At 36.7% G+C, this 25,538-nt stretch overlaps 1 protein-coding gene across 1 annotated transcript; it reads right to left on the reverse strand.

The window, feature by feature from the left end:
- Positions 1-4,492: 4,492 nt before the first annotated feature.
- LOC145772683 (beta-1,4-galactosyltransferase 2-like) lies at positions 4,493-24,002 on the reverse strand. The gene is made up of 8 exons (XM_082584589.1): positions 23,862-24,002; positions 20,479-20,769; positions 15,347-15,469; positions 13,250-13,366; positions 11,963-12,173; positions 10,941-11,091; positions 9,524-9,644; positions 4,493-4,631 (listed from the first exon to the last, which is right to left on the reverse strand). The coding sequence occupies exons 1-8, from the start codon at positions 24,000-24,002 to the stop codon at positions 4,572-4,574; spliced, it is 1,215 nt and encodes a 404-aa protein (XP_082440715.1). The 3' UTR covers positions 4,493-4,571.
- Between the last annotated feature and the right edge of the window lie 1,536 nt (positions 24,003-25,538).

The raw sequence follows: 25,538 nt of genomic DNA on the forward strand, positions 1-25,538 counted from the left end.
ATTTGACGTTGCGTTTACCACCAACATATGCAGTGCTATAACGAAAGGTTAGTGTTAGACAGGCCAAAACAGCTTAAATAAGGTTACTGAACAAGCATTGCCATAGGCCTGTTTAAATCTTTGTGGTTTCATGCAAAACATTGAGGGGGGTGGGGTCAGTTATACTTTTAGCCTCCCTTTTAGCTTGTTACTACTGCATGGTTAATAATCTTGCTTAGAAAACAAATTGGTATCAAAATTATAGTTCGTGGGTGTATTTCAGCTACTTATGTACTATATGGCCTGGATTTCTGGATATAGCACAATGTGTAGCCTATGTGCAATAAACGCAAAGTCAAATCTTCCACTTTTGACAAAAGTAACAATTTGCTGTTATTGTGAAGAAAGGGGCGTTCTTCCCGGCTATCAGCACAAGGCTGAGCACTCACTAGTACAGCGAGCAGCTGCGATTCGCCAACCATAACGGTGTAGCTTCCACGCTAGCCATTCAGACCATCCAATCAACAATATGTTTCTCGGCAGCCGATTTGTAGCATGAATTGACAGCGATAGACACGTGTTTCGCCCATGAGGCTGGGCTCATCAGTATCGCACCGTATTCTGCCACAAATTTATTCGACCACTGCTTTATCAGTCAGTTTAACTCTTATCTTTGTGGAAACAAAGAAAGAGCCAACAAAACCAGCAGGCGCCAGGGCAGAGGACATTGTGAAGAAAGGGGCGTTCTTCCCGGCTATCAGCACAAGGCTGAGCACTCACTAGTACAGCGAGCAGCTGCAATTCGCCAACCATAAGAGTTAAACTGACTGGTAAAGCGGTGGTCGAATAAATTTGTGGCAGAATACGGTGCGATACTGATGAGCCCAGCCTCATGGGCGAAACACGTGTCTATCGCTGTCAATTCTTGCTACAAATCGGCTGCCGAGAAACATTTTGCTGTTATCATATATCACAAACCTGACGTGATAGAATAAATCTGAGGTCAGATACAGATTCAGCAAACCAAAGTTACCCTAAATCAGTTCTCAAAGGCCATGCAAGAAAATTTTTTTTTTGTTGTTGACCAGTGTAATATATAAACTCGCAATATTTCTTGTGGACTAATGTGTAGGCCTGATATGCGTTTTTTAGCCAAATCTCTCAATGTAGCTCAAGAATAAACCAATTCCATATCAGTTTGGTTTGTGCATGACTGCATGACTTCTTTGTTAAATTTCGAGAATTTTTGTTTTTTCTACAGTGTTTATAAGTTATGATTTTTGTAGTCTGTTACGTCCTTTCCTATTGAGCTTTAATTTCATCATCGGAGCTGATTTTTTTTGTCCAAAACAAGTACTTTGCAATTTGGGGTCCACTGGACCCCAACGGTAAAACTTGCATATTTTTTTTTCGGTAGACAGAGGGTTAATCGAATGACGTGCACTGCATTGAGAATGCTGGTAAAATTGATGTCTGAACCCCAGTTTACAGAACCCAGAACTACCCCAGTTTACAGAACCCCAGTTTACAAAAATTCATTACACCATCATAAAGCGCTTGGTAATACGAACCTGGGTTCATATTACACATTCAGCTAGGGATCATGTTACACACTTGTGGTGATTCCAGTTAAAATGCTGATAATCAACTAAATAATGCATTTTTTAAACAAAACTTGTTGTGATTTCCATCATCAAGTTTATTTGAGGGTATATTAATCAAAAAATTACAAGTCCATTGATACACTGATAAAAAATACAACAATTTCTCCAGCTGCAAAATAATATCACACAAGCTTTAAACCTTCATACCCCCAAAACTTCAGCAACACGCCAACTTTCAACAAGAACATTTCCGGTCGAATGACCAGCAAACTTACTTAATTCAAGCTGTTAAAAGTCAAACATTTTATTGCCACGTTTTCCGAAAACAACAGGGGGTTCATAATACACAGCAGTTCATATTACACGGCTTTCCCCTGGCTATATTGATTTTGCATGGTTCGTGTGCTAGATGTTATTGTTCCAGACAATTTCGAATTTAAAGTTTATTTTATCAAGATTATTTCACGACAAAAAGGACCAATGAAGTATAAAGGGTAGAAATATGAACTGAAATGGCGATTGGTAACTTTGTCATTTTCACTTATGAAAAACGTGTGGCTATAAGACATGGGTCACTAATTATTCACAATTATACCGAAACAATGGTGATTTGCAAAGTTGCAAAAACAGTGGCATTCTTTGCACTGTTGAAGTTGTTGTCTTGTTATAACCTGAGATAGATCGATTAAAGCAAATGCAATAATTGTCATTTTTTGGTTTGTAAGTGAAATGATCGTTTTGCGAGCAAAGATCCGCGTGGTCTACAAATTTTCAAAACTTTAGCATTCAACCACCGGTGTAATTATTTTTTAGTGCAATTTTTATTACATAGCCTACTGGTGCAAATTAAATATAATTTAAAATAATAAAGCTTTGGTAGAGAGTTTGATTTGCTGAACCAAAAAGAAATAAAACAATGTAACTTCAGCAGGTTTAACATGATGTATTAGCCTACGTACGCAAATATAACATAATTAAAAATAAACTCTAAGTCTAACGTTTTCCACACGTACGTGTGTCTTCATCAAGAATTACATAGCTGCAATATACATAAAATGAAAATTGTAAGGTAAATTTGACTTTGCACTACAACTGTAACTGTATACCAACGACACTCCAGACTGAAAAGCACAAACTGAACGAGTGATACAGGAATGATCACAAGTAAATTATACGGTAGAAAACAGATCACATGAGGTGTAAACTACAGGCATTTGACAAGCAATTAGAACTCACACAAGAGGAACGATTAGCCACAGGCGAATAACTGCCGGTTGAGAGACGGATTACTACGTTTGATTCTTAAGGCTTCCATGATCTTAGTCTGAAATTCAGATGTGCCTCGAGAGTTGATTTTAAATTGGTCATTTGAGACATTGTCAGTATTAATTTAAAATAAGTTGATATCACAACCAGGATCGCCGGAAGCGCGGAGGGGGGGGCCGGGGACAGATGCCCCCCTGCCCTCAAATTTTCTGCAGATTGGGGCTGGGGGGCAATGATGCCATTTTAAGGTTATGTAAGCTACTGCACATTTTACAATACGATATAACAATTTCAGCTAATTGCTTTTAGCCTAATTATAATCTTTCATTTCTGCCTCAAAATTATATTCACGGCACAAAATTCTCTACCACACTAGGTTATAGCCTACATCATTACAACATAGCATGATGTCTTTCCTTGCCATTGTTTTTTGTATACCGGACACTTGTATCATTACTCGATGATGAGCTGATGGATGAGCATTGTCGCTATATCTTATCTTAAAACTTTTTAAAAAATTGTTTGTTCAGCAACAAAAGTGCGCTATTTTTCATAATCCTGCCCCCCCCCCCACCCCAGTCAAAAACCGTTCCGACACCCTTGATCACAACAGAAGGTGCAACACAACAATTAGAAAGAAAGAAATGTTATAAACCGATTGCGACAACATGTGGCACGCGTGCCAAATGAGGCACGAGGAGTATCTGCAAATGACACTCGAGCCCTTGCGAAGATTAATATACAGAAATCTAAGATTTGTTACACATTCAGTTGCTGTTCAATTATTAGTTTTGACAATGCAGAGAAGCAATTATCACCAAAAAATTATCTTCTGAACTATGTCACAGAAACATATTCTAAACGTGTGCACTAGTCAGCATGTGACTTTGACGTTAGCACTAGTCAGCAAGTGGCTTTGACGTTGTTGAAAATTTGCAGAAATGGCTTTTTGGTAGACAAAGGAATAGTGGTTGCGAAGAGTTGGAGTAATATTATTTTATGATAATATTAGAGCATGATGGTAATTACACTTAGGTTTGCATTCACACCGTTCTGTAGTTTGGTGTGCAGAAGCAGTATGCAAGAGAAAACGACATGAACCGGTAGGGAAATTTCATGATAGGAATAAACGTTGGCCTGGGAATACAATATAAGACACAAACTTGGCACATCAGTGTGTGTGAGTTGGACACACCTGCTGTATAATAAACTGTCTTTTTCAGCTGCTTCGATCGGGACGTGTCATCCTATTTCCAAGACCCATCAGATTAATCGATAATGCAGCCTTACTTTGCATCTGAAGCTTGATCGAGATGACTGTTCAATTTACGTATTTTGTAGATTAGATCAGACCACACAACGTTGCGACAGTTCGTTGTTCATTGTTCATCTTCTTAAATGTCATTTACGGCAGCAAAGTATCTGTTATTGTATTGTCTTACATTGTAAAAAAGGAGGAAAACCAACAGAAAACAGAGGTCGGTGATATGAGTTTAGTTCCGCTCATTAAAAATTTACTACTGTTACAAAAATATCTTTGAAAACACAGTGGACACAGGTTTATTAAATTCATAAGCTAGCATTGCTGGGTGCTTTCCTTTCTTTATTTGTAATCTGCCATATTCTGATGGCGATCCGTTGCAGTGATTCCCATCTTGAGGTTGTCTGTAGAGTGGAGGAAGTTGACCATTTCCCGTGATATCAATTTCCTTGAGGTCTCACTTATGATGTTATATCCACAGTTATATTTGTGTAAAGTGGATGTTTCTCGTAGTAAAGTCTCTGCAAATAAATGCAAATGGTATCACTATAAAAACCTAGTTGTGGGTTATTACCAACGATGCGTGGTAACAATATCATATGGCAAAGACATACAAAATAAGTTGTTAAGATTGTTCTTCATCAGAAATAACAGACCTAAAATGTTTAGATTACCGTAGTCCAATATACAGTATACAGTCCAATACAACATACAATACATACAGTCCAATAGTCCAATATACAGTACTAGTCCACAGTACTAGTACACAGTACTAGTACACAGTACTAGTACACAGTACTAGTACACAGTACTAGTACACAGTACTAGTACACAGTACTAGTACACAGTACTAGTACACAGTACTAGTACACAGTACTAGTACACAGTACTAGTACACAGTACTAGTACACAGTACTAGTACACAGTACTAGTACACAGTACTAGTACACAGTACTAGTACACAGTACTAGTACACAGTACTAGTACACAGTACTAGTACACAGTACTAGTACACAGTACTAGTACACAGTACTAGTACACAGTACTAGTACACAGTACTAGTACACAGTACTAGTACATAGTACTAGTACACAGTACTAGTACACAGTACTAGTACACAGTACTAGTACACAGTACTAGTACACAGTACTAGTACACAGTACTAGTACACAGTACTAGTACACAGTACTAGTACTGTGTACTAGTACACAGTACTAGTACACAGTACTAGTACACAGTACTAGTACACAGTACTAGTACACAGTACTAGTACACAGTACTAGTACACAGTACTAGTACACAGTACTAGTACACAGTACTAGTACACAGTACTAGTACACAGTACTAGTACACAGTACTAGTACACAGTACTAGTACACAGTACTAGTACACAGTACTAGTACACAGTACTAGTACACAGTACTAGTACACAGTACTAGTACACAGTACTAGTACACAGTACTAGTACACAGTACTAGTACACAGTACTAGTACACAGTACTAGTACACAGTACTAGTACACAGTACTAGTACACAGTACTAGTACACAGTACTGGTACACAGTACTAGTACACAGTACTAGTACACAGTACTAGTACACAGTACTGGTACACAGTACTAGTACACAGTACTAGTACACAGTACTAGTACACAGTACTAGTACACAGTACTAGTACACAGTACTAGCACACAGTACTAGCACACAGTACTAGCACACAGTACTAGCACACAGTACTAGCACACAGTACTAGCACACAGTACTAGCACACAGTACTAGCACACAGTACTAGCACACAGTACTAGCACACAGTACTAGCACACAGTACTAGCACACAGTACTAGCACACAGTACTAGCACACAGTACTAGCACACAGTACTAGCACACAGTACTAGCACACAGTACTAGCACACAGTACTAGCACACAGTACTAGCACACAGTACTAGCACACAGTACTAGCACACAGTACTAGCACACAGTACTAGCACACAGTACTAGCACACAGTACTAGCACACAGTACTAGCACACAGTACTAGCACACAGTACTAGCACACAGTACTAGCACACAGTACTAGCACACAGTAGTCCAATACTAGTACAGTACTAGTACAGTACTAGTACAGTACTAGTACAGTACTAGTACAGTACTAGTACAGTACTAGTACAGTACTAGTACAGTACTAGTACAGTACTAGTACAGTACTAGTACAGTACTAGTACAGTACTAGTACAGTACTAGTACAGTACTAGTACAGTACTAGTACAGTACTAGTACAGTACTAGTACAGTACTAGTACAGTACTAGTACAGTACTAGTACAGTACAGTACTAGTACTGTGTACTAGTACACAGTACTAGTACACAGTGCTAAAACATAAATTACTCCCGCTCTTTAGGTGATTGAAAAGTTCTAGGCTACCACGTGTTGTTAAGAATGATTTCCAGCTTTTATTTTCGACATTTTGTCAGTCAACATAACTTTTTTAATCAAGTGGATTAAAACAGGTAAACAGTGCCTGTTCTGCAGCAAATGGTACAATACAAAAGCATGTTGATAAATGAAGAATGTTGCAAGAATTAGAGTAAAACGCAACAATATTGCCACAAATTTAACTGACAAAGCAACGATGCCTAAATGCAATACTATTTTGCAGATTAAATGCTTCAGCATGCTCAAATTGCATGACGCTTTTCCCTAGGCATTTAGTTCAATGACATGATACGCTCTTCTGATTGTTGTTATTTCGTTTCTAGGCGTTTAAGTGGACGGGAAGACAAGGAAGCCAATCTTCGTCTGTCTTCTGTCAAATCTGCACAGTCGCATGGACTTGAGCGGTGTCGAACCGGCGTCATTTCGAGTACTATAGCTCCTTACTAGATTGTGCAGTTCTTTGGAGTAAACTGATAAGGTGTCACAAAGTGTTTCAGATGATGATCTGCATTTATTCCGACGTTTCACCAATCAAGCACGACTGACTTCTTTAGGGGACTAGAACAGGCAATGATTACCAACAGCCTATGAGGTGGCAAAACACAGTGCGTTGAACATTGCTCCGAGTAATATGCAATATTATCACAACACAGTACTTCAACCATGCTCTGACTTTAATATAGCTTATTTTTAAAATGCAAATCTTAACAATAAATAGTTACACTGCGACACAAATCAAAGCTACCACTGAAACTAGCCAAGTTGCAAGACTTTGTGCCAACTCGATCAAAATCAACAAAAAATAAAAAAAATGCACTGACAATGGACATTACATCGGTACATAGGCTTCAACTTCAGGGGTCTTGTTCATTCACCTCTCAAACACTTGATTAGACTATGTTGCCAATCATTGATTCACTGGTCAACACACTTTTTTCTGAAGATCTTTTTTACATAATTTGGGGGCGCTGAATCTAAATCTGGCATTATTTTGTTTCTATCACATCACATTTTTGAGATAACATATATGTTCATTATAAAATAATACTGCAAATCAGAAACCACCTTGAAATGTAGGGATTGTTTTAATCAGAACTGCTGGAACGATTAATCACGCAAAACACGAACGCAAAGCCTTGAAATCATTTAAAAAACATCACTAGAATTAACCATTGAACAATCAATATAATGATACAGAAATGCCACAATCTTTAAGAATTTGAAAATTTTGGTTTTAATAGCCTTCGTTTGTGGGTAGTGGTGTAACTTTCTCTCCTCAAGTTCCAGCAGTAACCTGCCATCATGTGGCAGTCTCACCTTGTTCTTCACTGACGTCCCCAAGGTTTCCAGGAAAGTAATCTAAATGGTTTTTCAGAAAATGTAGCTTTATGCTCATATTGCATTTCATCTCTTGCATGCTGCTCAACATTTCGTTTACGTGGTCTCGGTAGTTCTCTGCCTTTTCGTTGCCAAAAAAGTTACTAACAACCAAAGAAAAAGCATTCCAAGCCCTTGCTCCAACTTTGTTCATTGATGCTGCAAAGCTTGGGTCTTTGAGCAGCTGCCTTATTGGTGGGCCATTAAAAATTCCAGCTTTTTTCTTTGCTTCACTAAGACTTGGGAAGGTTTGGCAGATGTACATAAAGCAATCTCCATTGTGATCAAGGGCTTTAACATACTGTTTCATTGCCCCAAGTTTGATGTGAAGTGGCGGCAGGATAATCTTCTTGGTATCCGCTAGAGGGTTATGAATGATATTTTCTCTCCAGATTTTAAACTGCTCCTTTCTGGTCACATATATTTTATCCAATGCTCATCTTTGGCTCTGCTATATCATTAGCAGAGAAAACAAGGGTATTTGGTGCAACCACCTTGGAGTCCTAACAGAAAGTTCATCACTTTTATGTCGACACGTAATCCCCAGCCATGATCATTGTACTTCAGTGTTTTCAGCACATCCTTAATGTTTTCATACGTCTCTTTGAGTGTCATAGAATGTCCTACTGGAATCGATGCATATTTATTTCCATTGTGAAGTAACACGCACTTCAGGCTTCGTTTTGAGCTGTCAAAAACAGTCTCCACTTATCTGGTTGATATTTGGCTATTCATAATTGCAAAAGAAGACCTTCATTATCATGGCAATAAATCAAAGATCTTTTAGAAGAAAAATAGTTCAGAAACAGCTTGTCTCGATTCCGATAAAATGTGACAGTACATCCAGGCTGGAGAAGTTTTTTTTTCCTGAAGCCGTAAAGCAGTTCTGAGGCATGTTTGGAAAGGTTTAAGTCACGGATTAAATCATTTAGTTCCGATTGATTGAACAATAAGGGCTGCTCAGAAATGGAGCTGCGAAGGTTGAAAATCTAAATCTGAAACTTCTTTATCAGTATGTGGAGAATCAGAGGATAACCTAAGCTCTTCATCACTATTTTCGGGCAGATCAGTAAAGGGTAGGTACAGGTATTTCCTCACTGTGTGCAATAGGACGCAAAGCAGAGACCGAATTTGGAAATTGCAGCTTGTGCTTGTTCCTCTTATTGTAACCTTTCACACTGACAAGGTAGGCCTACTGTAGAAGTAGCAATCATCGAAATGATTTTTTTGTTCTCGCCAGATCCTTGACATACCAAACGTGAGATGTCTGTCCTTGCCCTGAGACCAACATCTCAAACACTTCACGCAACTTTATGAGGTGCTCAACTTTTATCTTGGTCTCCTAACTTCACCTTGAAGTAAGCGAAATAAGCTCTTTTCACAGAACCGGTAACTTCAAGTCGTTGAGAAGAGACAGTGAAGCACTCACAAATGTAGCAACGGAGTTTCGTAAGAGTCAGTTCTGTGAATATCTATGACCACCGTCTTGGCAAAATAAGTAATGATAAACTTGAATGCAGACACCACTATCTAAATATTTTTTCGTAGAAATTAAAGACGTTTATTATACAGTAATTATGCCAGATACAATTATGCAAGATTACCTTGTAGTTTAGGCTATTAAGTCCATCTCTTTTCATTCTTAGACCCACAAACTTTAGAAGACCAAATCGTTGCTCATTTACTTCATTTCCTGCATCTCGGTTGTGTGAAAACATCAGGTATCTAAAAACAAAACTAAAATAAAAACTCAAATTGGTCCACAAATAAACTATATGCCTTAAACTAAGCAATAAGTATGTTACTATTTAGGTTCACAAATAATCTATATAAGGTCTTAAACAAAATATAAACTGTTAATATTACAAAAAGTGCTTAATGTGAAGCAAAAAGCCTAAGCAGGTCGAATTACATCTACTACAATTAATTTTCACTAATAATCTTAGCATATTCAAGAAAATGAAATATCTTCTGACAGGTGTCAAACAATGCATGATATGAATGAGTCATTTACATATCTTGTAATACAAACGAATGAATTTTCACACAAGCCAGTTCAATCATAAATAGCTAAAAATCGATTTCGATCAGCTAGTGGCTAGATCATCTTTATCATTATTCATCATTATTCAATTAGAATCAAATATGTTCAAATAGAAGAAAAGGTATCCGGTGTTTCTCGGGTTAACAATTATAAATACACAGACTAGTCTTTTTCTGCAATTACACCTTCTTGTTGCACCTCAAAATAACGTTTTAGCAGAATTTTTTTCTGCTCAATTTTGGGACTACACTATGGGTTGTACAAAACAATCTACCAGATACATCAAAAAAAACATCAAAATTAGCTTGTGAAATAATAGAGTAAAGTAGTTAATATTTCTTATTGTTAAATGTAATGTTGAGATCAAACCTTTGTGAATTCAACCATAACAATGAATAAAAATTTTCGTATTGTTAGGATGAAGTTTATGTATACATTGGTTTATGTAGCCTATTACATAATACATAATCATCTATAATACATATTGTCCAATGTCCATGTAATCAACGACACGGCGTTAAGTATATGGGTAAGTCTAATCAAAATTGCGAAAAAAACAACTTTGCTGTATTTCCAAAACTAACCAATTCATTAAAAACAAATTCATTTTTGGAAACAGAGGCCTCAAAATACCCTCAAAACGACTTCCACATGCAGAACTTTTTGGATTTTTTTTCGTTGGCCTGTGATCAATGCATTGTCAGCCATAAGCCATAAAAATCAACACAGCTGCTTTCTTCCTTCTTAGCTCCATATGTTGTAAGAATGCTATCTATATTTTGAAATGACAACACTTTGTTTGGGCTGTTTAAAACAAAATATTTTCATTTGGTGCGCAAGTAGTTTTCTTGATTTCTTTTTTATGGCAACAAAAGAGACAATAAAGTATTGAACGTTTATTGACCTTGCCAGTTTTTACCATCACACAAAAGCTTGTAAGTATTTAGCGGCTTATGAAAGTCATCTGTATATTGCACCTGGATATTTCAATAGGGTATCTGATGACTTTCATTCCAACTGCACGGATTCTAAACAAAAACTCGTCGTCTTCACCACCCCATCCCCAAAAGTTGTTGGAGTAACCATTCACTTTTTCAAATTGCTCTTTAGTCAGCTCTGATGCGCCACCTGCCGACAAAGTTGATAAATCCTGTCAGTTTTTAGGAAAGTCAAACCACGTCAACAAATGTTGATTTTTAAACTTAGATAAATCAATTTTATAAAAGTGAATTCAAATAAGTAAAACTTAAGCATTATAAAGTTAACCCTGAGAAAGTTAAACTATATCGAATCTTAAAGTTAGATGATAAACTCAAACGTCAAAATTCATACTTCTAAAAGTTTTCTCGGTATTAAAATGAATATTAAGCCGGGGAGCACTTAAATCCAAACCTAACAACCAAAAGTGCAATTAAAGAGCACATCACCTCTTGTGAAACGTGCACTGATAATGTCCCGATCGACCAATTTAAAATCATCTCTCGAGGCAGATCTGAATTTCAGACTAAGATCATTGAAGCCTTAAGAATCAAACGTAATAATCCGTCTCTCAACCGGCAGTTATTCGCCTGTGGCTCATCGTTCCTTATGTGTGTTCTAATTGTTTGTCCAATGCTTGTAGTTTACACCTCATGTGATCTGTTTCCCACCGTATAATTTACTTGTAATAATTCTCGTATCATTTGTTCAGTTTGTGCTTTTCAGTCCAGAGTGTCGTTACAGTTGTAATGCAAAGTCAAATTTATCTTACAATTTTTCATTTCATGTATTGCAGATTTAATTCCTGATGAGGACACACGTACGTGTCGAAAACGTTTCAGTCATTATGTTAGATATTTTGTTTTATATCTAATACACTATGTTAAACCCGCTAAGGTTACTTTGTTTTGCTTGTCTATGGTTCAAAAATACAAACTCTCTACCAAAGCTTTATTAGCCTAAGATGAAAAATCCACAAATCAACTAACTTTTCAACATGTTGGCCTAACAATTCACTTACCAAAAAAATCACCGTAGGGCATTTGATATTGAAATTTGCTCATAGCTGATGCAAGATGTCGTGGTTGGTCAGGACAACTGTACAAGACATTGTCGTTTTCCAATATCAGATCAACATCGTGGAACACAAAGCATTGGAAATCGTAATCTTTGATGGATTCCATAAAACCGACGTTGAGAAGTTTTGCTCGATTGAATTTACCCGTTTCAGACTAAACAACAGGACAAGGATCAATACAGACGTTCCAGACCACCACTTCATCTAGTCCATATCTGGTAAAGATTTGGTCAAGATAAAGTGGTTTTCTATGATTCGATTGTACTGTATTGCAGAACTAATTCTCAATAGAACTATTTTCAAATAAAATACTTAAACGGAATTACAGCTATTGAAAACAATGTGTTAAGGCGAAATTATTTTTCGCTGACCTAAATGATTAACAATATGTTTCAAAAAATCCTGAATGTATCAATGGGCTGCCCATTTTTAGCCCACGTAATTCGTTGGCATAGAGTGCCCTTTTCAAATCATGAATATAAAAACATTCATCTAACAACCAACATCAAATCTCTTTATTTTCAATTGATTAATGAGTATCAGGAAGTTTATTTCGGCTTTCCCACCAGGCGACCATAGTTCAGATGGATTGTTTGGAAGCTCGTTTTGCCCATGTTAAATCTACTTGGGGAAAAGTTGAAATGGCTACGACAAAATAATAATTTATCTGTATCGCGGCTTGACCATTTATTTAGGTGTTCATTTTTTCTGTGAACTCTAAAAGCATAGCCTACAGCCTACTTGTAGTGTATTTAAAAGCATAAAAAAAGACAAAAAAACAGTGGAGCGGAATCGGTTGAATCGCACCCAGAGATCTTTTAAATACAAGTAGACTGACGTTTGCTGAATAAAGTGTACACTTAAATAACCGTCACGTTTTGCAACTGCAATTCATCTATCATCTCTATATACAAACTTTAAGATGAAAATGCATCGTAAATATTACATGGTTCAAAAGAACAAACATTTTAAATGCTATAAACCTACAGAATAACGCGTCTGTTACCACATCATAACATGCAACAATGTTCATTTAAAGTGTACACACTAATTTGTTTCTTGCAACACTTGTAGTCAGGTATTCCTTGCTGCATCGACTACTGTAAACTTAACGCAAGACATTTATAACCATTCTCTCATGATAAGCAACGCGATCACAAAATTAACATCATCCCTTATTTATTTTCTTACAACAGATAAAGATTGTTTAAACTGAGTGTTTTCACTTACTTGGTTAATGATATAAATCCTGTAATCAAGCTGCTGTCTTTGCAATATTGGATGCATGTAGTGAAGAAAATAATGTAAATGGGTGTCTCGGTTGCGAAACGGTATTATTATTGCCACCTGGAATGGTTTAAAAAATTTTTAAACCGCCACAGTCGTGCTGGCAAGTAATAACAATTCTAAATGCATAATTATTAATGACACAAGGTTGAAACAGCTTACTTCGAATCTTTATTTAGGATAAAACATAGCTGTGTAACAAGAAGGGTAAGGGCGGGTTAGGAAAAGTTCAGGGAATGTGGAGAAATGCTTTACGAAAAAATTTATCGTTAAAAATAAAAGAAAAGTGCATCAGAGCTGTATGCGGCCTGCATTATTGTAAGCTACGGCAGCGTAACAAGGATAATAAGAGAAAGAGAACATCGTTGGCTGCGTGGCCAAATAGTGAGAACGTCTGCGCGACGTTCGAAAGGACGTGAGTTCAACACAGCTCCCGAGTGGTTGCTGTGTCTTGGCAAAGACACTTAATTGCCTGTCAAAATAAAGGCACCAGCTGATGCAACGCCTTATACGACACTTCGCAGCGTTCTGTTGTCTGTTGTACGGTATCTGTGATCACAGTGCACTGCATGTTTTCGCTATTGGTGCAAAGTAAAACATGTTATTGAACTACTAATATTGAAAATAGAAAGTACAATAAATGGTGAAGAATGAGGCAAACAGAGTCGGCAGAAGGAAGAAAATTCAAAAAACAGAATACGGACAATATATACATACAGCAATATATACATACGGCAATAGGCTACTTCGGAACAAAAATCATCAGTTAGATCACGTTATTTGCAAGCCTTATGGTTAAAAAGTCCAATGCGCGACTGACAGGCACTACCGCAACGATAACAGGTGAAGCCTGCCACCGGTGAGGATGGAAAATTCTGACGGTTTTTTATTATTGTATTGTTTGTATTATTATTGTATTCTATTTGTGATATATCATAATATATTATATTGTAAAATATTTGTATTATTGGTATATGGCGACGCTTCTTCTCTTGGTTGGTGATACGCATTTCTTCATACTTGAATACGGTCTCATGCACAGTGAGAATCTACGCATCTCTATCTTCTATAAGGTTAATCCAGGCAAGGGTTAATTCAATGTCGATTGTCTAAGCTGCATAATTTTAGTGATTTTTTAGGGTGTTTTAAGGTGCTTTCTGTGGGCACCAACATTGCGGTGGCTTGTGGAAAGCTTTCCAAATAAGGCGATCTTAGGGAGTCTGCGCTTGTCCATCCTGGAAACATGGCCGACCCAACGTATTTGTCTTTTTAACAGAGATGATTCAATGCTAGAGATAGATGCCTGTTAATTGTTGAAGGACTTCAGTGTCTGGGACATGTTTGCTCCCGTGATTGTTCAGAATAGATCTAAGGCAACGATGGTGTAAACGTTCCAAGAGTCGTAGAAGTCGTAGAGATAAGAGTGAAGACAATCGTTGTTAGAAAACAATCGGCTACCACCAACCAGTGGGTACAAAACCGAATTTAAATGATGATGGTGCAGAAATTGTAATCTCAAAATACAATTTGTGTGTTGGCCTAAGTGTCTTTGACTATTAGTTATAACAACTCATCTATTATCAAAAATCTTTAAAATTTATTGAAGTTAATAGAACTAAACTTTAATTTATGATATAACAAGCTACGCGAATCATTATTATTCTACAAACACGAGCAAAATTATTATATAATTATTCATTCCTTGACGATAGAACGGTGAAGCAATCATTTTCTTTAACGAAGTTGTATACAATGCAATGATGGATGGTTATAACTTGTCAGAGGACTTAAATAAGTTTTAAGAGTTGCACTGTTTATAAGCTTATCCGTCGCAATTGTGTTGTAAAACCTTTACTATTGCTAAAACTGTGCTCCATAACACAAAGCAAATAAAGAAATATAATATTGACTAAAACCGGTGCTTCGCACACAACTCAAGAGAAGCTGTATTTGTAAGCTTAAGTCGTTTAGTGAAAATGAAAAAAAATGTTGCAATAAAACATGTGATTTTCTTAGTTACAGTACATGTTGTATCTTCACCTTCCATCTAGCTATACAGTTGGGTGGCTTGTAGTGACCTCCATCAGATACAAGAGGATTTTCTTTTTCAATTGCTTGGTATGTTGGCGGGATGTTTGGTAGCGGACTGGCATCCTTTCTCCCCTAACAAAAAACAGTGCTTTAATGTTTGCAAAACTTTATTGACTTCCAGTACTTCAGTGTGTGATGTGAACACATTTTGCTTAAAATTGGGACTCCAAGAACATTTTAAGTGATCAATTAAGAAATTGTCCCTGTGTTATACTAAAACGACTGATGAAAGTGATGTAGCCTATGCTACATTTGGTCTGGACGAATCATGAACTACATAAGCTTAAAGTTTAACTGCAGCAGAAGTTCAGCAACCATTTATAGGATAAATAACTTAACAAGTTGTCAACACAGTTCTAATTCCGACTCAATTTTATATCAAAATCACAATGTTGTTTAGCAGACAATACCAAACAAAATCATATATTTTTGTTGCTATAAAGCAGGGGCGGCCAACGTCTCATTGATTACGATCGACTAGAAAAATGTATTAATCACCAGCAGTCGACCGGCCGGTGATAAAGTCGCCAGGCCACTTTTTCCTGTGACACCTTTACTGTAAATGAATTTACATTTATTCTACATTTACCATTGTCTGCCGTCGTCGTCGACTTAAGCTCGTGTCCGAGCATTGGTTTTGTCTTCAAGCTGTCGGATGAGGCTCTGGAGGCCCAGTCTGTGATAGATTAGACTTTGGAAAAAGTCATATTGTAGATGGATGGTGGGGAACGTGTTTTTTAGCTTTTCTAATGTTTTGTTTGTCCTGCGCCTTTTGTTTCCTGTTTTTCTTGTTTTTTTTTGAAAAGATTCATGCCATCCCTATTTTTCTTTCTCCAGATTGATTTGTCACTGGAAAATTATTGCCACTATTCCAAATCAATGTTAGTGAAATTAGGTTCAAGGATACTTTTACAGTAGTTGATCTTTATATCTAATTTTTGATCTTTCAAGGGGTCTTTTCCTTGTCCAGCTTCCCATAGAGCATTATTCGAGGAAGCCTCGTTGAGTCCATTTGCAACATGTCCTGTCCAGCAGAGGCGGTATTGCAATTTGGTGGCTTCTAGTCTGGTCAACCTAGCACGATCGAGGATTACATTGTTGGTGAGACGATCTCCCCTACGAGTACCTGATAGCCTACTTGTCTCAGATCATTGTCAGCACTGAGCAGTAGGCTATATTCATGTTTTTGTTAATTTAGGCTAGGGTACGGCTGCAATGCTATAGGGCGTTATGCAAATTTAAAACAGGAGATGAAAGCAATGGGAATTGACATTATGGGAGTTAGTGAAACACGCTGGAAAGATAATGGTAAAATAGCAGATGATGGTTTCGCAATGATCTATTCAGGCGGATGTAAACATATGCATGGAGTGGGAATTCTAATGAAGAAAAGCGTGGCATCTGCAATGATTGGATATTGGCCTATGTCCAACAGAATTATAATGATGAAACTGCAAGGAACCCCTTTCAACATTAATGTCATACAGGTATATGCACCAACACAAGATCATACGGATGAAGAAATAGAAAAATTCTATGACAATATATACAATGTTTTATCATAGGCCTACACCAAAAGGAATGAAATTACGTTCATAATGGGAGACTGGAATGCGAAAGTTGGAAACCAATATGAATTTCCAATAACTGGACATTATGGTTTGGGAGAAATGAAGCAACGAGGAAGACGACTATTGGAATTTTGCAAACTCAATCAGCTGATAATAACAAACACTTTATTTCAACAACCACATAGACGACTATACACATGGCATAGCCCTGGAGATCAAATATCGTAACCAAATTGATTCATTGTGATAAATCAAAGATTCAAGAACTCAATAAAACAAGTCAAAACGTATCCTGGAGCTGAAATAAACTCTGATCATAATCCAGTTGTTGTAAAGGTGCAAAAAAACTGAAAAAAAAACGAAACAAAACCCCATTTTGGAAAAATTAGATATGAATCAACTTACAATTGAAGAAACGAAACGACAGTACAATCTTTTGATGAATAACAAATTAGCCCTATTGAACAACGAATCTGGACCACAAGAAGGCGACACTGAGAACATGATTGAAAACCAATGGCATGAAATACAGAAGAACTTGAATGATCCAAGCAAAAAAGTTTTAAAGCAAAAGAAAAAAGCCTCTAAGCAACCATGGATGAATCAAGACATTCTAGACTTGATGATAGAAAGAAAAAGAAATAAAGACAATAACATCCAGTATTTTAAGCTACATAAAGAAATAAATCGTAAGTGCCAAACAGCAAAACAAAAGTGGCGGGATGAACAGTGTGAAACTATAGAACAATTAGAAGCTACGCACGTCACGAGATATACATCAAAAAGTTAAAGAAATGACTGGTAATAGAAAGTCAAAAGCAAGACAAAACAATTGCATCAAGAATAAAGACGGAAAAATGATTTTCGACCGAGATCTGGTGACGCGAAGATGGGAAGAGTATATTAGCGACCTGTATGGAGATGAGAGAGGAAATATTCCTGCTATTAATAATGAAGAAGGTGAACCAATACTGGAATCTGAATTTGATGAAGCCATAAATGAATTGAAAAGCCATAAAGCTCCTGGTAAAGATCAAATAACAACGGAAATTATAGGAGCTCTGGATTGTGAAGGACTAAAACATATTTATAACTTATGCAATAACATCTACATGAATGGCCACATAGCCTACCACTAGAAATGAATGAATCCATTCTTGTCAAACTGCCGAAGAAGCCAAAAGCCACACAGTGTACAGAATTTAGAACCCTTAGTCTGATGAGTCATATACTAAAAATTTTGCTGAGAGTTGTTCTCAGAAGAAATAGAAAAATCATCGAAAATGAAATTAATGAAACTCAAAGTGGTTTTATGCCGGGAAAGGGAACACGAGAAGGAATTTTCAATATGAGAAGTATATGTGAACGTTACAATCAAATCAATAAAGATGTTTATACCTGCTTTATAGACTATGAAAAGGCCTTTGACCGAGTTAAACACGAAAAATTGATGCAATGTTTGACTGATATAGGTTTAAATGGAAAAGATCTGCGACTGATAGCTAATCTATATTGGACGCAAAAGGCGTTTATTCAGATGGAAGATGGTTTATCTGGTGCAATGGACATAAAACGTGGAGTTTGCCAGGGATGTATGCTATCTCCATGTCTATTCAACCTGTATACTGAAATGATTTTCAAACAGATTGATGGAATGGAGGGTATCAACATAGGAGGTATGAATATATCCAACCTACGGTATGCAGACGATACTGTTTTATTGGCGGAATCAGCAGAATCTCTCCAAACAATAATAGAAAAAGTGAAAAATATTGGAAAGGAATACAATATGAAAATCAACACAAACAAGACGAAAACAATGATTATTACAAGAAAAGAAAATGTACCAAGTGTAAATATTACTATTGATGGACTGCTAGTCGATCAAGTCAAAAGCTTTACCTATCTGGGACACACAATAACTGAAAATCGCAGATGCGATACGGAAATATTGAGACGAATAGAAATAGCAAGAAACAACTTCGTAAAAATGAAAAAGACATTAACAACACGCAAAATTAACATCAACACTCGAAAACGAATTATGAAATGCTATAACTTATATGGACTACGTTTCTCGGCAGCCGATTTGTAGCAAGAATTGACAGCGATAGACACGTGTTTCGCCCATGAGGCTGGGCTCATCAGTATCGCACCGTATTCTGCCACAAATTTATTCGACCACTGCTTTACCAGTCAGTTTAACTCTTATCTTTGTGGAAACAAAGAAAGAGTCAACAAAACCAGCAGGCGCCAGGGCAGAGGACATTGTGAAGAAAGGGGCGTTCTTCCCGGCTATCAGCACAAGGCTGAGCACTCACTAGTACAGCGAGCAGCTGCGATTCGCCAACCATAACGGTGTAGCTTCCACGCTAGCCATTCAGAAACATATTGTTGATTGGATGGTCTGAATGGCTAGCGTGGAAGCTACACCGTTATGGTTGGCGAATCGCAGCTTCTCGCTGTACTAGTGAGTGCTCAGCCTTGTGCTGATAGCCGGAAAGAACGCCCCTTTCTTCACAATTATATGGACTACGTTACTTTACAATGCAGAAACATGGACACTATCATCACAAATGGTTAAACGACTTGAGGCATTTGAAATGTGAATTCATAGAAGAATGCTTAAAGTCTCATGGAAGGATAAAATCACAAACAAAGATGTACTATCCAGAATACAAACCAACATGGAAATTCTACAAACAATTAAATCAAGAAAATTGAAATATTTTAGCCACATGATTCGCAATAATTCTATTCAAAGACAACTACTAGAAGGAAAAATGAGCGGCAAACGAAATAGAGGCAGACCACCAAGAATTTGGACTAATGATATTGAAGACTAGTCAGGACTTAATTACAAAACTGCAGTAAAAGAATCTCACAACAGAAAAACTTGGTGTATCATTGCCTCCAACCCTCAACGAGAGGAAGGAACTTAATGATGATGATGACGGCTGCAATAAATGCACTTAACAACACTTTTAAAAATAACTAGCATTTTGTTTAACGCAAGCAGCAATCAAGCTGTATAAACTGCTATTTCTTTGCCAAGGTAAGCTACCTGTTTTTTAACCTTGTTTCATGATAATGTACGTCAGTTGGCGTGTATAACGGGTACTGTGTTATAAGCCTACTGAAGTTCTGATTAAATTTTTACAATCAAGTAAATTGTCTGAGTTAATCGACAATTTTTTTTTTCAGGATAACGTGTATTAATTGAAAAACGCGATTTTAAGAATCTTATCAAAACACTAAATCCCACGCGATCGACCAATTGAGACTTGGCGATTGACAAGTCGATCGCGATGGACGTGACCACTTCTGCTATAAAAAATCATTTAAAAAATAAAACAAAACAGAAAATAAATTAATTTGTCTCGCTAAGCATGCATGTTTGCCTACTTATACAAAACGGTATAATAGGCTATATACAAACCATCGGGATATATTGTAGTTACTGAAACACTTTCAAAGTCATACACAGCGTATTAGGAAACGTTTGCTTACAACAAGACCAGGTGGAACTTCCGGGCAAGAAGACATTGAAGCAACATTTTCAGGAGATCGAACATTTGTTGATTTCACCAAGCCACTGGCGTAGTTCCGTTGCAAGGCATGATACTTTTTTGTATTTAACCATCTTGTATCACAATTCTTGTCAGTGCAATTTTGATAGCTATGTTTTAAAATCCTGATAAATGTTTCTTCAGCAAAACTTTCTTTCTTGTTTAGAAAAATTGTTTGAGAAATAGTTTTTCTCGGAAAATGAGTTGTGTTTATTCCTCCGTACGATGAAACCTAAACATATAAATTAGTTTATTTTTATTAAAAAACACATTACAACTGGATAATAACCTTTCATATATCAGCTAGCATTATGATAAAGTAAAGTTTGTTTTTGACAAAATCTATTAAAATACAGCATATTGGGTAAAAACGTTACGCTTTTGACAAATGACACAGCTTGTTTCGGTGATAGCCAAGATTATCTTAACGTTCTATTTCTAGGCTATTATTTGTACAGTTTGTCCTTCGATTTTTTAGAGTAGCGTTTATGGGTCTTGAGGCCAAAATAATTTTGTGGTCCTACGGGCAAGAAGTCTGTGATAATATAGTGTGCATTTTCACTACATTGATATGAAAAGGTGGTTCACTTCAATAGATATTTTGACAATTTTGAAAAACCATACCAATATATGCTAAGCCAAATGATAGCAAACACAGGTCTATTGGGACATAGCTACACTTCTGCTCGGAAAAAAAGTCAAAAGGATTAAAGATTTTTAATAAGAAAATTATTGCAATGATCATGAACAATGTGGTCATTCAACCAGAACTTGTAGCACACAGTAGAAGCTAGCATGAAAATTTGGCATGCTTAAATTGACTTAAATCAAAATTGCAGTTATTCGAAAATATTCGCACCTATCATTTTCAAATACTTGGGCGTAATAGAGCAGAACAATTTGGCAGTGCAACAAAATTGCTTTTAATAAAAAGAGCATTTAAACACTTTTACCAAGCGATTATTACTGTATGTTTTGCTTTGGGAGGCTCAAAGCACTCTATTGTAAGCTCATGCACATATAAAGTAACCTGACTGCCAAATACTACAGGAGCACAGTAATTAGCTTTAGGCTATCGATTCCACTTAACCACATTGTAGCCTACCATCTGTGCTTGCTATCAGTACTTACACATTCATCAACTATTTTAGTTTGCTACAAGTGACTCTACACCAAATAATTTACAAAAAAAAGCATTGACTGGACCATATTTCAATACCAGAAAATGCAGAATGTTAAGTTAACATCACAAACGAAAACAATACTAGATAATACTGAGAGCAAAAAGCATAAATGCTACAACTAACTATTAACAATGTACCGAACTACAAACATTGACTGAAGAGCCAAACAAAATATTGACTAAAAAACATTGAATAACAACCACACCCCTAACATCCCCAAACGAAAAGACTACCGGTAGTAAAGAACAACCTACTAGAGAAACTGAAAACCAAAAAAACATGTATGCTAAAATTAACAGTGCACCATCCCACACACACTGAATGAAGAGCAGGAAGACATTTGACTGAAACAACATTGACTAATAACCACACTTCTAAACGAAAATAATACTGGTACTAGAAAATGTCTTACTAGAGAAAACTGAAAAAAAACAAACAACATAGGCTATATTCTAAAACTAACTGCTAGCATTGTACCGAACCACAAGCATTGAAGAAGGGCCGAAAGACCATTGACCGAAAAATTTGACTGAAAAAAACATTGACTGACATGGCAAACCCACTTCTAATGTCACCGACAAAGCCGAATTCTAATGAATACTGAGAGCAAAGAACATGCTTACTACAACTAACTACTAACACTGTAATATCTGCGCCAGTTACTAACAATAATAACGCATAACCGCTCCATTCAAATCAGTAGTTTATTACAAGTGACTCTGCAATCAAACAATTTACAAAAAAACATGGACCAAACCACACTCCTATCAGAATGAAAGTTTAAAACAGTACAGTAAACACTTTGTTAACAAAACATAAAAGCTTGTTATCCGTTGGCCCACTGAAATGGAGGGCCCAGGAGCTGGGCCTCCTGAAATGGTGGGCACAGCTCCTGAGCATAAATATACCTAGAACTACCACACTGGTCAATCGACCTGTATAAGTAGTTAGCAAATTTTATTAAATAATGCAAATTTTGCGCTGTTTTCAGATGCGACTTCATCTGACTGCAGCAAATAATTGAACTCAATTGAAAACAGCTCTGATATTGGCTTATTTGTAAATCACAAGTGAGATAAATTTCTTGGTGAACACCTGCAAAACAACGATACCCTCGTCTACCGGTGAATTGACCGGTGCTGTCATTCCCGGTAGTTGTAAGTTTAAAACCTTTGTAAAAATGGTATAACTACCGGTACTTGTTTACCAGTAACGTTTGGAAAACCGTAGCTTGTAAAGATTAAAAATTATTGAAGATTTAAAATTGACCTATTTCGAAATCTCACACATCAAGCGCCAAAATATCTCAATCAATCCAAGTACAGTTCACTAAAACAGCACCGGTAGTAAACTGTTTTGTGCTATAGAACATTTCTTAATGTTCTGCCGAGTTTTTAATTTTAAATGTGACATAGAATAGTTGTTCCGTCACTTTTGAGTGAAAATTTCTGTATTTCGGTAAATTTATTTTTTCTGACCAGGTGGTAAGTTGAAGGCACCCAAGAAGATGGTCCGCTGTTTGGGGCTTGGTACCTCAGATGCATGTAACTGGGCCCATGTTGTAGCGTGAAGGTTGTAGCCTCACTTTACCTTTGCAGATTTAGTACGGCCAACGTCGGTTCGGAGTCGATTCAAGGTTTTTCTCTTTGCCCAGGTGGCGATTGCTCCTGGGGGAAGAGACCCTGATGGCGGAACCTTCACTTCCGCGTAGGATGGATCATTTTTGAATTGTTGTTTCTATTGCTTAAGCCTTGCTTCCTTTTTTGTTGAGATTAGTGAGTGAACGTGTGTTAGGAAGAATTTTCTTGATTTAAACCGTGTCTGTGCAGCAGTTTGTCCATAGAGAAAGTGTCTTTCATCATATATTTGCTTTAGATTTCAGCTTCACTGTTAACATCTCTTCTAATGTCCGGTGGACATTACAAGGCTTTAAACGGATTTAAGCAAAATGCAGGCTTTTTGTGTTATACACAAGTGGCCATGCTTTACCGTCATGTCAACGTGGTATCACATTGTTCATATTTCAGGTCAATGCGTTTCAACCGTTCACCTGATAGTCTTTCACAAAACACTAGTTGGAAGTCGTTGAAGTAGGTAGGCTAGTAGTAGTACAATAGGATTAAACACTTTTGATTCTTACCTGAAATCCATAGAGCACTTCTGTGACAACGGCTAAGCAGAAGAGCATTAGAATTGCGTATTTTTTGTTGATAATAAAGTCTTGAAGTTTTTGTAGAACTCTTTTTGAAATCAAGCTTTTTTTGAATTGGGCTTGTTCCATTTTATCAAGTGAATAATATCTTCGTTTTGTTAAAATTTTAAAATTACACCTTTTCTAAATAAAAAAATAAGTTGGTTTCAAACTGCTTTATGATTTCAACCGTCTTCACTAGAACCAAGAGTGTGTTAACTTTCTCATGACGTATTTTATTTGTTTGATAGTGTATCTGTGCAGTCAAACTATTTTGAGCAATGAATGCGATTTAACCAATCCAAGCTATTGTTTAAGGGTAGACGATTTTAGGCTACTTCAGTTTTACTAAACAAAAACAAAAAAGTTCAACCATCAAGTATGCCATCAAACGTGTTGCGAAGAAAAAGTCATGTGCTTTTAGAAAGTGTAGAAGCAGCGTCCATTGGAGCATCACTTGGCACTGTAACATCTAGATTTATTTCTTCTGATGACATCCCACTCTTTGATCTATCACGTAGAATGCTATTTGCACAGCATTAATAATTAAACAACAAACACAAAAGTATACATGGAATTACACAGGTAAACTCATGTGTAGTTCATTTTACGATAAGTTTCTGCTATCCTGAACAACCAATTTCGATTTTCATTAAATTTTAAGGTGCAACCAAATTTTCGATCTTGAATTCTGTGTAAGTGCAGGCCCCATACAAACATTTATTTCAATATTGCAACATTACATGATTTTGTTAACGTAACCTTACCATACAAACTGAAAGATTTTCTGGCAGTTATCAATTCACAGACAATCAAAAAAATAATTGTATTATTGCATAATTCAGATTATTTTTCGGATATGCAAAACCAAACCCAGTAGTCCCCAATCTGGGTGTCGTTTACAATACTTTGAGGTGCCGCGAGCCATTTCTCATATTTATCTGTCCGCCCGCTGAATCGGTAGTTAATGGCTCGACTCAAGGTGATCGAGCGGCGCTGGTTCAACTCTCGAGGTGTGCGCTTTGGCAATACATATCAGGACTGCTCTCCATTTAGTGGCACCATGACCACCTAAAAATACGGCCTGATTTGTCACATTTTGCAGAAATTTCCAGATTTTTCTAACTTTGGGCAAAGGTTTAAATCAATTTTTCTAAAAATTATATTTTTACGCTTTCTTTATTCTTTTCCCCAGATGACACAATAGGTTTTAACATCCTTACATGTTGAAAAACAAAGAAAATTTGATTTTGTAGATTTTAGTCAAACTGTTAATTTGCAATAACAGTCTGATTTCGCGTTTTTCAACTGACTTTTTCTCATTCCCTACTGCTTCCCCAAGGCAACAAAAAAGTTTTTTGTCATTAGGAAACCGCAAAAAGTAAAAACATCTCAAAAATATCAGTCAAGCACTAGCAGTAGCTGTAATCAAAATCTGCAAAATGTGACAAATCAGGCCGCATCTCCAGGTGGCCATGGTGGCACCTAGTAGATGGAATAATTTTCAGGCAACAACACTTCAACAATCGGAAACTTCACTTTAACGTTGTTTCTAGCTACATCAATATACTCTTTGATAGTATGGCAACAGTTGCAACGGTTGCATATGGTTGCAATACCAGAAAG

Source organism: Aplidium turbinatum, chromosome 1 (assembly GCF_918807975.1).
Source record: "Aplidium turbinatum chromosome 1, kaAplTurb1.1, whole genome shotgun sequence".
Lineage (NCBI taxonomy): Eukaryota > Metazoa > Chordata > Ascidiacea > Aplousobranchia > Polyclinidae > Aplidium > Aplidium turbinatum.